Source organism: Anabas testudineus, chromosome 19 (genome assembly GCF_900324465.2).
Source record: "Anabas testudineus chromosome 19, fAnaTes1.2, whole genome shotgun sequence".
NCBI lineage: Eukaryota > Metazoa > Chordata > Actinopteri > Anabantiformes > Anabantidae > Anabas > Anabas testudineus.
Genome location: NC_046628.1, coordinates 7,547,683 through 7,564,150, shown reverse-complemented (window position 1 = coordinate 7,564,150; position 16,468 = coordinate 7,547,683). Strand labels below are relative to the sequence as shown.

General features: G+C 38.8%; 1 protein-coding gene across 1 annotated transcript; it reads left to right on the top strand.

Moving 5' to 3' along the window:
* Window positions 1-184: 184 nt before the first annotated feature.
* On the top strand, window positions 185-15,988 carry kctd5b (potassium channel tetramerization domain containing 5b). The gene is made up of 6 exons (XM_026351135.1): window positions 185-510; window positions 6,942-7,050; window positions 7,339-7,430; window positions 8,205-8,300; window positions 10,687-10,812; window positions 12,804-15,988. Exons 1-6 carry the CDS (start codon window positions 289-291, stop codon window positions 12,831-12,833), a joined length of 675 nt encoding a protein of 224 aa, XP_026206920.1. The 5' UTR covers window positions 185-288; the 3' UTR covers window positions 12,834-15,988.
* The last annotated feature ends 480 nt before the right edge of the window (window positions 15,989-16,468 follow it).

Genomic DNA, 16,468 nt, shown 5'->3' with positions numbered 1-16,468 from the left:
CTGTGGAAAAGTCATGAAATAGAGAATTGAAAAAGACTTTCACAAAGAAGAAATCGTGGCTCCAGACTGAGGCGTCAGTACATCAAGCTGGGGAGGACCTCTTTTTCTCTGGCATAATTTATGCAAGCGTCTCTCTGTGCTGGTGGAGTGGGTTAGTAGGAGTGGCTGAGGAACAGGCCGCCTGCTTTGCATGAATCGTGGACTCCCAAGTTCGTGGCTGCAGCTTAGATATTTCCTGTCCGTGGCACAGGCAGAGCAGAGGCGAGGGCGGAGGAGACGAGGAGAGGGATGGCAGAGAATATCTCCGAGGCGAGCGGCTCCGTTCACCGGAGATGTTTGGGCCATTCTCCGGCGGAGAGAAACGTTTCAGCCGGGGTCGGGGCATCAAAATGGATTCGACTAAACGTCGGGGGTACATATTTTTTAACAACGAGACAGACGCTGTGTCGGGATCCAAAATCATTTCTGTACAGACTGAGCCAAGCTGACCCCGAGCTCGACTCCGACAAGGTAAATGCTAAGCTAGTCGAGCTAGTTAGCACTGTAGTTAGGAGCGTACTTGATTAACTTTCCTCTAAAATAGCTGATATTTGCGTGGTACATTGTGCAGTTGTGATGGCTAATGACTGTGCTTGTCAGCTTCATTAGTCCGACTCTCAGCTTTGTCAAAACCAATGTTTGCCCAAACACTTAGCGCTAACTTGATTTTAGTAGCTAGCTAGCATTAGCCCACCGAGCTAGCTAGATTCCGACAGTCACCACATGACATACGATCTTGCTGCTAGCTTGTGTGCCTAGTTCTCTCCTTATGTGTCTGTCAAATGATCAAATGCCAGGTCATGCTCTCATATAAGTGTGTCGTTTTAAGTGTCACCTCTCAGCTAAATAAGTGTAGTGCTTTTAACTATTTTTATAAATGTTTGTGCGTCGCCACAGTAGTAGAAAACTTTCTCCATCTGTGGCCGAAGAATTGCGTTGCACACATCGAGGTGTCAATTTAGTGACAGCAACCACAGGTTTTTACTAATTTGTATTGCAGTGACAGAAACTGTAACATTTCTTACTTCAGGTTTTTATAGTATAACTGTTAACCTAATCCCGATCTAGTGTTATTTGGTTATTATGGGTTAATTTTAACTTTAGTGTTCTATTTCACTCACATTTCACTTAAAAATACATTCATTTATATCAGGTTGCTTATTCTTTGTGGCTGTACCATAACATTTTAACATTCAGCTGTCAAGTGTTTTTATTGTATAATCTTCTGCTGATACGCTATGCATTTATGATTATGATAACTTCAAAAATTAGTGCCATAATTAACCTATTAACTACACTTATAAGAGTTTTTATTGCTTGATGAGTTTGTTTTTATCCTCCTGGTCTTTAGTCTCTTAGTGGGCTTGGTTTGTTCTGCAGTAATCAGCCTCTGTTGGCAGTGAGGCAAGCCTAATGAGTACGTAAGTCATTGCCAAGTGGGGTGAGGTGCTGCTGAGAGCTGGGGATGAAGTCACTCATCTTTTTTGATGGCCTCAGTGCTCCAGAATCAGTGTTGTCTCTGTGCGTCCATCTGCTCCTTTAAACTGTGTGTGTGCTTTAACCACCCAGTCGCACCCCAGTTGTGTCAATCATAACATTAGTGTCTGTATACATAGTTAACATGCTCTAATTTCCATTGTTCATTTTACTGCCCCTGTTATTTTTTGTCAACTTGCACATTTAAATCTTCACCCCTGCCCCTCTTTCAGCTAAGCTGAGACCGTAGATCCTTTAATTTTCATGCAAATATCCTAATCTCTGAATAATCGGCTTGCTTTTTTGTCAGTTTATCCTCCCATGAGCAAGGATCAGTCCATCTAAATCCTTTGTCTTAAGTGTGTATCAGACTCTCAAGCCTTTACTGTGGCTCTCTCCTGCAGGTAGTCTGTTTCAAGAGAGCTGCAGTAAAAGACAGTTATTATTAGACATTATTTCATTTGCCACTTTGTATGTGCTGTCATTTTTTTTTGCAACTGAACCAAACAGGCCATTGTTTTATGTTCTTTTTTTTTTTCTCCTCATAACACCACCCTTTAGGTGAGTATTGAAGCCCAACAGAGTGACAGATCAGTGAAGAGCTCTGTTTTTGGTCGAATGCAGTATTGTGTTTCTCAGCCAAGGAAATGTGTGGTTCGGTTCTCAGTCACGCAGGCTGACGTGCTTCAGCAGGACTCTTGAGGAGAACTGCATTATTCATGTTGTTGACTGGAGCCTGTTATTCACATTGGGGTAGAACAGGGAGAAAGTGGAAGAAGTGTTGTCACATGCACGCCTCAGTCTTATTTTCTAAATTGTTTCTTAGAATTGAAAATGAGACTGACTGCTGTAATGCTATCAAAGTATCATTGCTTGATTTAGAAGTCACTATTTCACTACGCAGCATCATAAGCAGGTATTGCTCTCAAAATTGTCCATTGTCTAATCTACAAGCTAAGAGATGCACACCAATGGGCATCTTTTCTTGCTCTCAAACTACTCAGCCCACAGCCACTCAAGACCCAGGCTTCCAGCTTTGAGAGCTGCATCAATTTTTCATGCACCCCATCACAAAAGATTCCTGTTCCTTCAACATCTTATTCTTTTCATATTCATATCCATTTGCTGCCTGATGAAGTTCTCTCTGCTGCATGTGTGAGTAATATGGCTGGTTTTAATGCCAGATTCAGGTTGTATGTCATGCCTGAGCACACTGTGGGAGGCAACGTAAATATTTAACAGTGATATACTCTCCTGCTGCTCTATATTCTGGGATTAAATGCGGAGTCCTATTGGGAAATCGGTTGTGACTTGAGGCTGATATATTGCCTTTATCATTCTACAGCAACTTCATTTAAAGCTAGAATGTTGCCAGCTTTAATTTGATGACTAAATTGGGTCATTTGTAAGACAGATCTTTCACTTATAGCTTTTCCTACTGTAATTCCCATTTCTCTTTTTGTCAGCACCAGGCTGCAGTGATTTCCTGGCTTGCTGTGAAGCTACGTAACTGGCTCTCTTTATGGCAGGAGAGGTTTTAGGGAACTTCTGAAAGGAGAGCTGTTCATTTAATGCCTTAAACACTCCTGTCATAAATTGCTCTGGAAAATGTATAGGTGGTCTTGTTTTGCATATCTGAAAAATGTGGAAAGGAAAGTTTCTTTCTACATTGGTGAAAGGATCAAATATGCATTTAAACAACAGTGTAAAATAGGAAATACTTTCATATAAAATAAAACTCTGATGTGGTGTATGTGTGTGTATTATTTAAAAGATGAATGCCTCTTTGACTATGCCATTACTGCGTGTACTCCAGAGGGACTCCTGACTCCTGCTCTACAAGGATCAGGCTTCCACTTGGCTAAGTAGCTACAGTCACATGACTCAGAAGATCTACTGCAACATCTTTAAGCACTGTTTTTGCAGGCGGCTTGTACTCGCTTTGCTGCAGTAAAGGCCAAACAGCATTTCATAATACTTTCAGTTTTTCAAATTCTTGGTCTTGGAAAATTGGAATATCATCATGTGAGGATGTTTGTTGTTTAAGTATTACACTGCAGTTTGATAATTACTTTTATCCATCTGTCTTATTATGAACGGTTACTATGTGAAATGTTGCTCTGAGTAGCTCCGTTTTAAAGTGTGCTTCTGTGTTTTAAGTGTGCATAGTGTTCTTGCTGATGCTTATTAATTTTATTAAATTAAGGACAGACTTTCGGTGTTGATGCCTGCAGAAGGCCTTATTAAACATTATGCGCTAAGAGGGTGGGTCATTGTGGTATTTCCTGTGGGAGGATATGCATTGTGTGTGTGTGTGTGTGTGTGTGTGTGTGTGTGTGTGTGTAGGAGAAGAATGATAACGTTAATACACTACACTCTTGAGTGAGACCCACCGTTCTGAATAACTTTAGCTTGCCTAGATTTTAAGTTGTCTTTTGTTTGAGTTTAGTCATGGTTAGGCCCACTTTAATTGACTGTTGTTTTTTTTTTTGTTTGTTTGTTTTTTTTTGTGTGTGTGTGTGTGTGCGTACAGAAGGTTTTAGTTTGTATGTTTGTTTGCATGATCACCACAGAACATCACGTAGCATGCCTGTCCTACTGAAATGACGTATTTCTGATACGTGCTGGTGTATATTTTGATATCTGGTCTTTCTATGATTTGCCTCTGTCCTGTGTAGGTCTAGCATTTTCATTTAATCAATAAACATAAGCAATAAATTAAGATTTAGTGTCTGTCAAGATAGATTATTGCTTTTTAGTGATGGGCCTGCTCTCTGCTCTTCACCACCATCATTTTCATAGATGATGATAAGCTATTTTTGTCACTATGATCATAGTGCTGCATAGATGTATCACTTTCACAGGTTGCTCCTACAGCGTTCAAATTCAATATATTTCTTCCTAACTCTTCAGCTTGCCTCTTTTCCTGTCCGTCTACAGTACTGTATATCCCAGCAGCAGCCCTCCTCCTGCCCCTACTTCTCTCATTGTTGCCTAGTGCTCCCCAGCTTAGGCCCCCAGAGACACGGTCTTTTGTTTTTAATTAAAAACACTGTCCCCCTTGTGTACATGGGACCATGTCGGAGTCCCCATAATCATCTATCTCTGAACTGGGTCACTTTCACCTCAAGTCCCCCACAGATACATGTGCGGCTAGAGGCCAAGCAACAGGCAGAGTTAGCACAACAGGTCAGGAAACAAAGTGTACAGTGGTGTAGAACCATACTTTTGTGATTGTTTGTTCGTGTTTTCTTTTGTGACTATGTGCAGTAGTTTTCACAGCAGATAGTTTAAGGTATGACTTATCACAACGGGTTGACCACAGGTGTTATTAATAACATCAACAATGACGTTGTTATTTAAGTGTCCCAGTGTGACAATGAGCCAGCGTGCACAATACCAGGAACCATGAAACGAAAGCCCTAAGTGGAATTCAGCTGTAATTAATTTTGTTTACTACTGTGACATGTGAAAATGTCTTCCAAGAAAAAGGACCATACGCTGTTTTGTAGTACATTTCAAATATATTCAAGTTCAGAAGATCCAGACATGGAAAACAAGCAGAATAGCATTCTCTTTATAAAGCCTTTAAAACATTGTGCTTAACATTTTCACGTGTTAAAGTGTAAGTAAATGTCGTGCCACGCATGTCAGATAATTTTATAACGACTTGTTGCTTAGTCCTATACAAGTCCTCGTTGCAGCAGTGGTTCCCAAATAATTTATTGCAGAGCCATTGCAGCAGGAGTTCACATAACCCAGGGACAAAAATGTGCAGTGAAACCAAAGTTGAATAGAGCTTTTGTCAAGCTGACATTTTGATACGTCAAACACACGAGTGGCCAATAATATTTTTAATTGCTTTAACAAACTTTACTTCCACCTGTGTTTCTCCTACTGTGACCTGTCAAAGTGCCTGCTGTGAAAAAGGTTCATGGGTCTGGTTTATTTGATAATGATGAAGAAACAGTAGTAATCTTGTGCTGGAAAAGCTAGCTTGATACAGCTGTGCAATATGTATTCCAGATGAGAAAAAAGTTTGTTACTTACTGTTGGGGATAATGTAGTAAAGGTTTGAGCTGCACTCAATACACTGTCATACAGTCATATTGGAACAGTAACAGGTTACCGGTGTTTTACCAAATGAATAGAGACATGTTGCCGTGTGGTAGAAAGAAATACGAACATTTAGTGCATGGAAGCTAAAATCATCTCTAATGTATAGTGTGGTTTTAATGTTGTGAGCTGTTGAAATTCAGCTTCTGACTTGTCCATGCCTTCTATATACACCCACCTGTACTTGTGCTTAAACTCCTGTGACTACAGAAATGTAAGGAACTGACACGGGGCACTGAGACCAGAATAGAGCTCCACTGGGTTACGGTGGGATATTTTTGCCTCTGAAAGGAGGTCATCCAGCCAGGAGGGTTCAGAGACTCATTACAAAAGAAAATGCACTGGGACCCTTTTCTCATTATTGGAAAGATTAATGGGTTTTGAGTTGATTCTCTGGACTCGTGAAATGGGCCTAACTGTGAATGTACACGTGTTTATCAGTGAAGTTTGCTCATGTCCCCGAGTGTGTGACAGTATCGCCATGTTTTTGGGTAAATAATGTCAGAAGTTGTAAGGAGTAGCAATACTGCTAATTTGCCAAGATTTGTCTTAAAGCTATAGACTCAACTGATGCAAAGTCAAACATCCTGTAGCATTTGAGGATTAGCAATTAATTTGCCTAAGGCCTTCCCTCTGTGCTGAGCATTTTAGTATGTCATGCACATTTGACTCAGTAAATGTCATATGGTATTAAGCAACTTTTCAGTACCAAACTGATGTCAGCTGCTGCAGTTGGCCATTCACACAGATTTTCATATTCATACGTGCAAGCTTAGCTTTGTATCAGATGAGACTCGGGTAATTGTCGATTGTAATCCAAGGTGCTTTCCCCTGGTGGTCCCCTTGGTGGATTCGGCCTGCTGTTCCAAATCTTTTTCTGTTCTGCTCTAATTGTTTTAGCCGCCTGTTCCCCCATAAGACAAAGATGGTCTAATTACAGTACTTACAGAAATAGGGGAATACCCAGTGGTTGTGTAGAAATCAAGATCAAACCCAGTGCCCATGAGAATAGTGAAGTGATATCCCAAAGCTGTTGTATGTGCGTGTTTTCTCAACCCTCGTGGAGATTATATCGACACAGAAGCTGATCTCGTAATTCTCATCCCCTGAATAATTCACTGATGCACAGTGAACATAACGTGCGCACGCACGCACAGATTGGGTTTCGGGGGATACACCTGCTCATTCATCTCATTTCAGTGGAAAACGTGCTTTTCTCATCTCTGTACTGGATTCGTAGAAATACAATATTATTAGTGTTGAAAGCATTGGTTTGACCTTCAGTGCTGTTCTGTCCTTTTTGCTTTCAGGATGAAACAGGTGCCTATCTCATAGACAGAGACCCCACGTACTTTGGGCCAGTGCTTAACTACTTGAGGCATGGCAAACTGGTGCTTAACAGGGACTTGGCAGAGGAAGGTAATGTCTCTATGGAATATGAAATGAATGTTAAGAAATGTATTCCAAATCAAAATACAGTCAGCTGTAGCTCATTACCACATTGTAAACGAACTTTGAAAGATTTGTTTTCAGTATTTCACTTCATTCTTGCTGTAATATCTAAACAATAGAAAGACATTGTAGAGAAATAAGAGCATCCCTAAAAACCCTAAGTAGATGCCATAACAGAAAATCTGATCGTTAGAAATAGTAGTAGTAGATGACTTCCCTAAGAAGCTGAACTGTTCTTATTTTTCACTGTTTAAGGTGTGTTAGAAGAAGCTGAATTCTACAACATCACATCATTAATAAAGCTCATCAAGGACAAGATCAGGGAACGTGACTGCAAAACATCACAGGTAAATGAATTTCTGTGAACCTTCGATTTCTCTAATTGTCAGTGGTTGACCGATTGACAAGCCAATGAATCATTTTTAATTTATCAGCATTTGCGGATGTCTGTGCTCATGCCTGTGCTGCAGCCTATAATATGCATTCCATGTGCACATGCAACTGAAAATTATATAAATACAAATCAAAATGGAAAAATTATTTGGTTGCACCAGTGTAAATGACTCACTGGGATGTATTTTATTTGCACTTGAAGATAGCAGCGAGTGAGATTAGCAGATCTGAAAAAATATAGTTGATATTTGTGCTGCAGCCTCTTCTCTCACTCACACTTGACTTATGTGCAATAAAAAAAAATAGTAAAAAGCAAATGTAATAGTTAATCAAAACAGTTGTCAAACTAAATAATCTCTTAGAATAACAAATATCCCAGCTCACCCAGACGTTCCAGGTTTCTGATATATTTTAGTAGTGGCTCGCTGACACCCTGAGTCCCACAAATAATAGATGGTACACCACTGAGGCATTCAGGGACAGTACGTCTGAGATTTTTTTCAACACGGACTGCAAGTCATCTGTGTTTTCTGAAACTCTTTATTTTTAAGCCTTAATAATTATAATAATTCTGATTTGTAATCCGTTAGGGAAATAAAACAACAAAACATTGATTATATATCAGCCTCCCAGCTCTGTAAAAATTGTAAAGAAAACATATCGGTCAACCACTAATTCTTTCTAATTCATTCCGTTGTCATTTGTCTCATGTTTGTCTTTTCTCTCAGGTCCCGGTGAAGCATGTGTACCGGGTGCTGCAGTGCCAGGAGGAGGAGCTGACACAGATGGTGTCTACCATGTCTGACGGCTGGAAATTTGAGCAGGTAAATGTCTTCCTATAAGGTCACTGCAGTCCTCTTTCATGTGCTTCACCCACCGCGCTGTGCTCACATTGACCCAGAAAAGTCCAATGCTCAATATTGGAAATGGCTAAAAAGCCAAACAGCAAATCTTTCTCAATGTCCGCATACATGATCCGGGCATCCCTTCTGTGCTCTGATTGGTTGTTGCAGCTTGTCAGTATAGGTTACGGGCGGGCCCACCAGTCAGAGTTTCTGCTGATTGTGTCAAGGGAGGTGAAGGGAGAGGAGTCTGCTTTGCCAAACAACAGCGGAGAGGTGTGTCTCACAAATTTCTGTCCACGGGCTGGTCACTGCATGGTCCTCATGTCTGTACACACCCCGTTGGCCATTGTTTGTCCCAAGTAGACACAAAGCTGTTGGTTATTTTTTGGGTTGATTGTTTTCAGTGTTCATTTCTTATTGCTTGCTCACCACTGATGCTAAAAGAACATGACTTCTCTTGTCTTATTTCTTTATGATTTTCTTTCCTTCTTTCTTTCTTTCTTTGTTCTTAATTCATCAGCTTTCACAGTTTGTAAGCCTGTCACTAGCTTTCTGTGTGTTGCTTTGATGTAGCCAGTTGACAGTTTGGGGGTCTATGTTGTAATACAGTGGGGGTGTTTAGAGATTAAATCTATAAAAGGGTGTTTTACCGTCCTGGTTGGTAATCTAACTAGTAAGAGAAATATTATGAGGTAATAGTTTAGTAACAGTTTGTGTTCAGCTTAAAGTGTCAGTACAGTTTCTCTAATGAGAAACCACATGTTTGAGTATAGGGAGTGTGTTTTATGTGTGAATGAATCTTTGACATAAGGGATCAGTGCATCTCCCATCGGTGATGGAGTCTCGCTAATCTCCTTATACAGGTCAGATGGGGAACTCCTAGAAACACTCCTCATGCAAAGTCTAAAGCTCAGTTGCCAGCCTTAAAGAGAGAAGCTTTAAGACCTACTGCTGCTATTAAGAGTACACAAATGTTGTTGTCTTCTTATTCTTATTTTTAAGATGAAGGTGTATTTGATGCTCAAAGCCTTAGGGTTTTGTGAAAGTTTTAGAAGACTTTTTTTTATTATTTATTTATTTTTTTTCTGGCTGCGTTGATGCCTAGTGTAGGAGAGATAACAACAAGCCTCTGGCAGCAGTGGTTAATGAGGCAACACGTCTGAACATGCACACCTGAACACAGACTGTGTAAATGTAACCTGCAGAATACACACACATAAGCAGTAAAAGCAGTTATTCAGGAACAGAAATTGCCAGGAAAAAAATGTTTGTGTTTTTAAGGTTTGTGTGGAGTTTGTTCATAAATAGCTGAGATGATTTGTACCTTTTTATTTGTGCTCTTGTTTCCTGTGGCTTTTATTTATACTGACAGGAAAGTAAGACTTTACAAGGTCATTTTTCCGATGCACATGAAGGTGCCATTTTTAGGATTCTCACTCCAGTCAGTTTCCTATCTGAGATAATCTGATATTTGGAGGAAAAAGTAGTTTCACAGATATGCAGCTGAGTGGATGCTATTATAGTATTGATATTACACAAATCCTACACATGCCGTCTGGATCATGTAAAAATAAACAGTCAAGTGACGGAGTTAAGGGGGAAAAAAAGGAACTAAACCAATGGATGGGAGAGAGCTACTTTGTGGTTTGTTCACTTATTTGCTTTGTCAAAGACACTGTAGTTTTTAAAGCTCCACCTTAACAAGCCTGGTCCTATTGAAGCAAATCCACCATTTCCCATTGATTTTTAACCAGCATGTTTGCTTCCTGTGGTCAAGTCTCTCTACTAAGTGCTTATCTCCTTTTTTCTGTCTGTTGCGTCTTTATGCTCTTTGTTTTATTACCTTTTTTGTAATTCACTGATTATATGATTTCTGCGTAATTGCTTTGATGATTAAATGCTTTATTTGCCCTTTAATGGGTTTTTATTTTGAATCCCCATACTGGCATGTCCTGCAGGCCCTCAATATGCAGTTTGGCTTTTTAATATTTTCTAAAATATTGGTCGAGTCTAAGTGTATGTTGTAATTATGCAACCATGGCATCTTTGATTTAAATCTCACCAAGTATCTCTGTGTTGCTTATGCTGCTTTGTGCATTTTTCTCTAATAAAGGCAAAATATGCATATTCATAAATAAAACAAATTTGATATTTATAGTAAAAGCAAAAGTTTTTTTTTTTCTTTTTCTGAAGTATAAGTTGCAGAAACATTTAGACTCTCTGTAGGGTCTCCATGTAGTGCTCCATGTTTGGTGGTCAGCCTTCTTATTTTAACCCCTTCCTGCTTCTGTTTTTCCACCACAAGGCTCTGTTCATTAGTCTAAGGCTAATTCTTCGTCTGTGCTCTGCTCTCATGTCTCTCTAGCTGGTCAGCATAGGCTCCTCTTACAACTACGGAAACGAAGACCAAGCAGAGTTCCTGTGTGTAGTCTCCAAGGAGCTGCACAATCAATCATATGGGACCAACAGTGAGCCCAGTGAGAAGGCTAAGGTAAGTGTGTGTGTGTATGTGTGTAATGGTTTGAAAATCCATCTATAGCAAACATCTGTGAATGATGGCCTGTGCTGGATGTTTTAAATGCACTGCATTTATGAACATGCCACCGGGGGCCTGAGAGCACCTCTAGTTTATTGATGAGAAGCCTGTATGAAGGGGAACATTGTGAATATTCAGTCCTTCATTTAAAAACTAGAAGCCTGTATAACCAGAAGTGAAGAAAAAGAGCAAAGTCATAACTGAACAGCATCTTCCTGTTTAGATTAGATGAAGCGTTAAAATAACTTTTACCACAGATGTTAGACTTGACCTGAAGTAAAAATCTACACAGTTTGATCTATGTCAGAGGCATTAAGAGAACACAGGTCTGCAGATTAGTGGTGCAAGGTATTTCATTATCTCAAGGGCTTTGGGAGTGAAGCAGGTGGCACACCCTAAGGAATTCGAACTCTCATCAGCTTGTCCCCAGTGGGGTCCCTGTCCTTGAAGGCAGCTACAGAGTCGCACTTACATTCACACAGCATTTTATTTCAGTAGGAAGATTAAACACTACCGAAATAAGAGGTGACTTTAGTTCCAGGAGCTTGACTTCTTTCTGTACATTACTACACAAAATGTCAATTGGGCTTCTCCTATTTGTGATTTAATGATGTGCGCACATTTGTGACAAGTGAGAAGGTGGAAAGGTGCCCTTGGAAAATGAGAGTACATGCTCCTGTGTTTTGCATATTTGAGTTTTGCATACAGGCTATAAATGTAGTTGTTTATGTTAATCCTCTCTTCAGACTTTCAAATTCGTTGAAGTAGTTTAGTGTCCTTGGTTTCCTTTCCTACATACATCCATTCATTTCCATTATTTTTCAACATGTCTTTCTTGTCTCCTTCTGTGCCGTTTGCATGCTGCATGTTGCTCAGAGCGAGGACGACGAGACGGACTATGAAATGAATGAGTCTGATTAGGGTTGAGCACTTATGGCTCGCTGGTGAGCGCTCAACTGCTTGTAGGCCCTTTACCGCAGTACACTAGTTTGTCCCCCTCTTCTTTTGCTTTGCCTCCTTGATGCTTTTAACACTACTCAAACTACCTAATAAGCTGAGAGCAGTGTGAAGTGGCTGAATTCAGGTTGGAAATCAGCTTTGGCTTTGTGAGTCTACAAGCCAAAGCTAGATCAAAAGGCAGATGGTTCCTGCTGATGACTGAATGGTTCTTTGCAGGTGAAGCTCTCTTTGAAACCAGATGGGATGAGCTCCATTTGTTTCAGTAGTGTAAATAAGACCCTCATAACGATTGTCATGCTCAGAACCTTGGTTAATGGTGGACATGCTGATTCATGAGCTGTAGCAGTTTAAGTCATTGTCCCTGATTCAACAATATTGAATGAGGGACTGTATTACCTATGTCAATTTCTTTAAGACATTTAGACAGTTATTTGTGATACGTCCCAAAAGACCGGCAGCCCAGTGAACAAGCATTCTTTGCTTGTTCGACTAGGAAAACATGTCTTTAATAATTCGGAAAACAAATACGAAATTTGAACATGTACGCTGAATAAAAACTAGGTAATATAGCTTTACATTACAAATCAGGGGTTTTGCTCAGGTATAGCTAATGGATCATTCAGGTGCTGTGGAAAGCTTCAGTAACATGTTCTTCCCTTTACCAAGGTTGATCCAACATGAAAAGGCACCCTGCCTCGAGAGAACTCAACATTTGCTTCATAGTATTCTAGCACAGCACTTTATCTTCCTTACTCACACCTATGTTTTTTTTCTGCACCCTCTTCATTGTGTCTGATTGAGCCAGCGCATACATAACGCACGACTGTTTATGGCTGGGAGAGACTATGCAAGGTGCCAGGAATAAGTGATTCAGGAGGGGAAAAAGTCAAACAAAAGTGCCAGATGATTCAAATTCTGCATAGTGTACAGAGTCAGTACTGAATAATTTTGAGACTGTGTTGTACATTGTGTTTTTGTCTCCGCAGATCCTTCAGGAACGGGGTTCTCGCATGTGAAGAGGACTCAGTATTATGAGCTCCAGGTGTTATGATGCAAACATATCATCTTTGTGGAAGAACGTTGGGCACAATGGAGATTTAAAAAGGGGGGGGGGGGGGGGGTGCATTTATTTGTTATTTTTTTCCCTCCATTTTTGTTTTTATTTCTTGATGTAAATAAGGCTGTTTACTGACAATTTGTGCCTGTACATTTAAACTGGACCTTTTTTGAATTTGCGGCAATTTCTTTTTTTTTTTTTTAGCTAATTGAAAGTAATTGTAAGCTATTCGTGTTTTATGCTATAAAATATGGCCGTCATCATGAAAGGCCAATGATGCACTCAGGGTCATTTGTTGAGTTAATTCTTATATTCTCGAACTCAATGGTCTGGTTAAGGGATCAGTATGGTCTTTATAACACAAAAGTATCAAACTCAATCATTTTTTAGAGATGTTGAAAAGGGAATTGTACGTTTATTTAGCACACGTTAAGAATCGGGCAATTAAAAAAGTTCACCACCAAAACAAATTTATAAAAGGTTTTTTTTCCAAATATTTCAAAGAGTTATGCAGAGATTTGTGATTATGAGAATTTCAACTACACAACACACATATTGTCAGCTGTATTTGATGGACATTTTACTTCCATTCGAATATTTATCCGTAATTACTGATGGTGGCAAAAAGAATGAACAAAAATATCACCATAAGTGACAGGTGCAGGTAAAGGCCCATTAGGTAATTTATCACAGGGGTTTTACTGATGATGAATGAACAGAAATATCAAAGTTCAATTTTTACATAGACTGAAGTAAGCCAATATAGAAGATGCTGCAGATGTTGTGATGCACAATACCTATCATTCACTAAGAAGTAAATGTGTTGCTATTGTAGCTGCTAACTCAATAACTTACACACACACAAACATACACACATATATACATATACATATACATATATATATATGTCATTGCATGCTGTGGGATTAAGTATTGGCTACATTTTTAACCACACATTGTCTCAGCTTCTACACACATAATCATTTAGCAAAAATAACTTAAACCTTTCTTTCTAAATGTAAAGTAAAGGTTTTTGTCAAGTTGAAGCTGTCAGGCATTTTTCTGATTTTCTAGTTTAGTTCAAAACCTCGGGTTCATAAATCTAAAGTTAACTGCTAAAACAAATCTTAGGTTTTTCAAATGTAAATTCTATTTTACAGTGATAATTTTTAATCATCAGTCTCCTCCAGTGACCTGTTTCGTGTTGGGGGGGGGGTAAAAAACATCTCGAGACAAAGCAGTCTTTTTTTATTTCTATTTTCCCCATGGACTTTTTGGTTAAGTGGTTTGAGGTAACATCTTGTTTGATTAGGTTCTTTTATTTTATTTTTTTTTTGTCTGTTGAGGGAGAGTATTTGTGGAGTTTGAGGTTTTTGGGCTAGAACTGTTTGAAGGCAGTGGTGAAGGACTTTTAGTTCATATCTAGGGGATTTCATTTTGATGTAAATAACAAATTCGATATTAATATTTAACTCTTAAATAAACTGCACATTTTGTACACTGTATAGAAAACACAGCTTCAAATGGAAGTTGTTTATACTGGATCTTTACAAAAGAGAGAATCTTGACAATGTTAACCCTCTGTTTTGCATTGTTTGTACAGGACTCCTGAGATCTCCAAGTTAGGGTTGAAACAGCTCATGCTGTATATGGTGTATTTCACTGAGAACATGTTTTAATGAACCAATAACAAAGTTTTACTTGGCTGGCTATGAAGTTGACTGTTACATTTTTTTTTAAAAAGTGGTTATTTTTTTGGTTTGTTTTTTTTTCCCTGCATTGCAGTAGATTCTTCTAAGCATTTTGAATTGTGTCGATTTCAGACACAGCATTACAAGCACTACAGTGGAAAATGACACTGTGCACATTGCTTACAGCCTGTGATGTTGTTAATGTAAATACTGCATTAGAACACTTTTTTTTTTATAGAAAGTTGTTTTCAGGTTTGATGTGTTGTTTTTGATAGGTTGAATATTTCATTCACAAATAATCATTTAGTGTTGCCTTTTTTCCCCCCAATGACCAAAATCCAATGTCTTATGTGTATTGTACACATTGATCTTAGTGTCAGGGATAAGTAAACTTTTCTTAATGCTGGCACACTTTGTACATATATACTTGTTAATGACACACAAAACCTCCATTTACTCACATATACACTTGACTAAAACTGTTTTATAATGTTGGGGAAATAAGTATGGATGCATGTTTTTTAATATAGATGTACACAAATACGTATATAAATATATATGAATACAAAAACACACAAGGGCTTTTGAAGTGCAAAATTTGAGATCTGCAAAGAGGTTCAATCACAGTAGACTGGATTTCCTACCAGAGCTAGGCTATGTTTACATTTGCGATAGTATTCTGAAGCCTTCCAATTATGTACTGTCTTGCACTCCCTCACACATGTTAACATATGTCTGACCTGTGTGACCGCACCAATGGAAACTAGCACTCCCCAAGCTAGCTAACTAATATTCTCACATACATATTAGACACTCTGTCTATTTATATGCTTGAGCGTTGCAGACAATCTGCTTTCCACCCTCTCTGATGACAGAGATGCTCACATTTAATAGAATAAAACTTAACCTATGGTAGCTCAGAGCTAAGGTTTATTTGGGTCTTTAGAGTTTGTTTTTGTTTTTTCTGCAATGAGATTGTGTTTGATTTATTTAACCCTTCTTTGATAGGTCTGAGGTGTTTAACTCCTCTTCTTTAGCAGCTACATTACCTTTATTGCCCTTCACAAACTGCTTGTCTGGTTGAGCATTTGGCATTGATAATCATTTCATGTCATGGACAAACTTATCAAACTTGTAGCCTAATAATTTTAAGTGCCCAGTTTGCTTTGCATTCAAGTCATAAGCCACAGACCACCGTAATGCATGATTGAAGATGATCACACTTGTAACCAGAAGGAATGAATGTGTCATTATTCTGCTATCTAACAATTACATCAATAATAAGTTTCTCATATCACTACATAGGTCACTTCTATATAATCTTATGCAATGTTAGCAATGTACAAACTGAGGATGAGGTTAAGGGGAGTAGTGCTATATGGTCTTGCATAAGGTGACTCCAATAAAAAAAAGCTGTCATTCATATCTCTGTGTGCATTCATTTATTTTTTAACATTTTTTAACCCAAAACTCTCTGTGTTAGGATTGTAGGCTATATATAATATTAATTTACAGTCTCGTACTATTGTTTTTCTTTTAAAAGCAGAATTAATAATGCCAGTTCTGTGACAATCAGTAATTATGAGGTATGTACATCAGACATAAGTGATCTTGTAGACATCACCCACATGTGGAGACAGGAAATGTAATGTTTGATCAAGTGCGACCTCTTGTGTCGCTTCTCAAACGTCATCGCTCTGATATAGTTGCCTTCAAACATGCCTGTTTCAAATTTAGACGATAAAACTTATTTTATTAGAGTTTTTCTACACTGGACTTAAGAGTTCTTGAAAATACATGTTTTTTTTAGCCAAGATTTCAACGTAGTGTTAATATAAACCCTTTAGTAAGTGTACAAATTGCGTTATTTGACTAGTCAAACGTAGTCGATCGGGTTAACGGT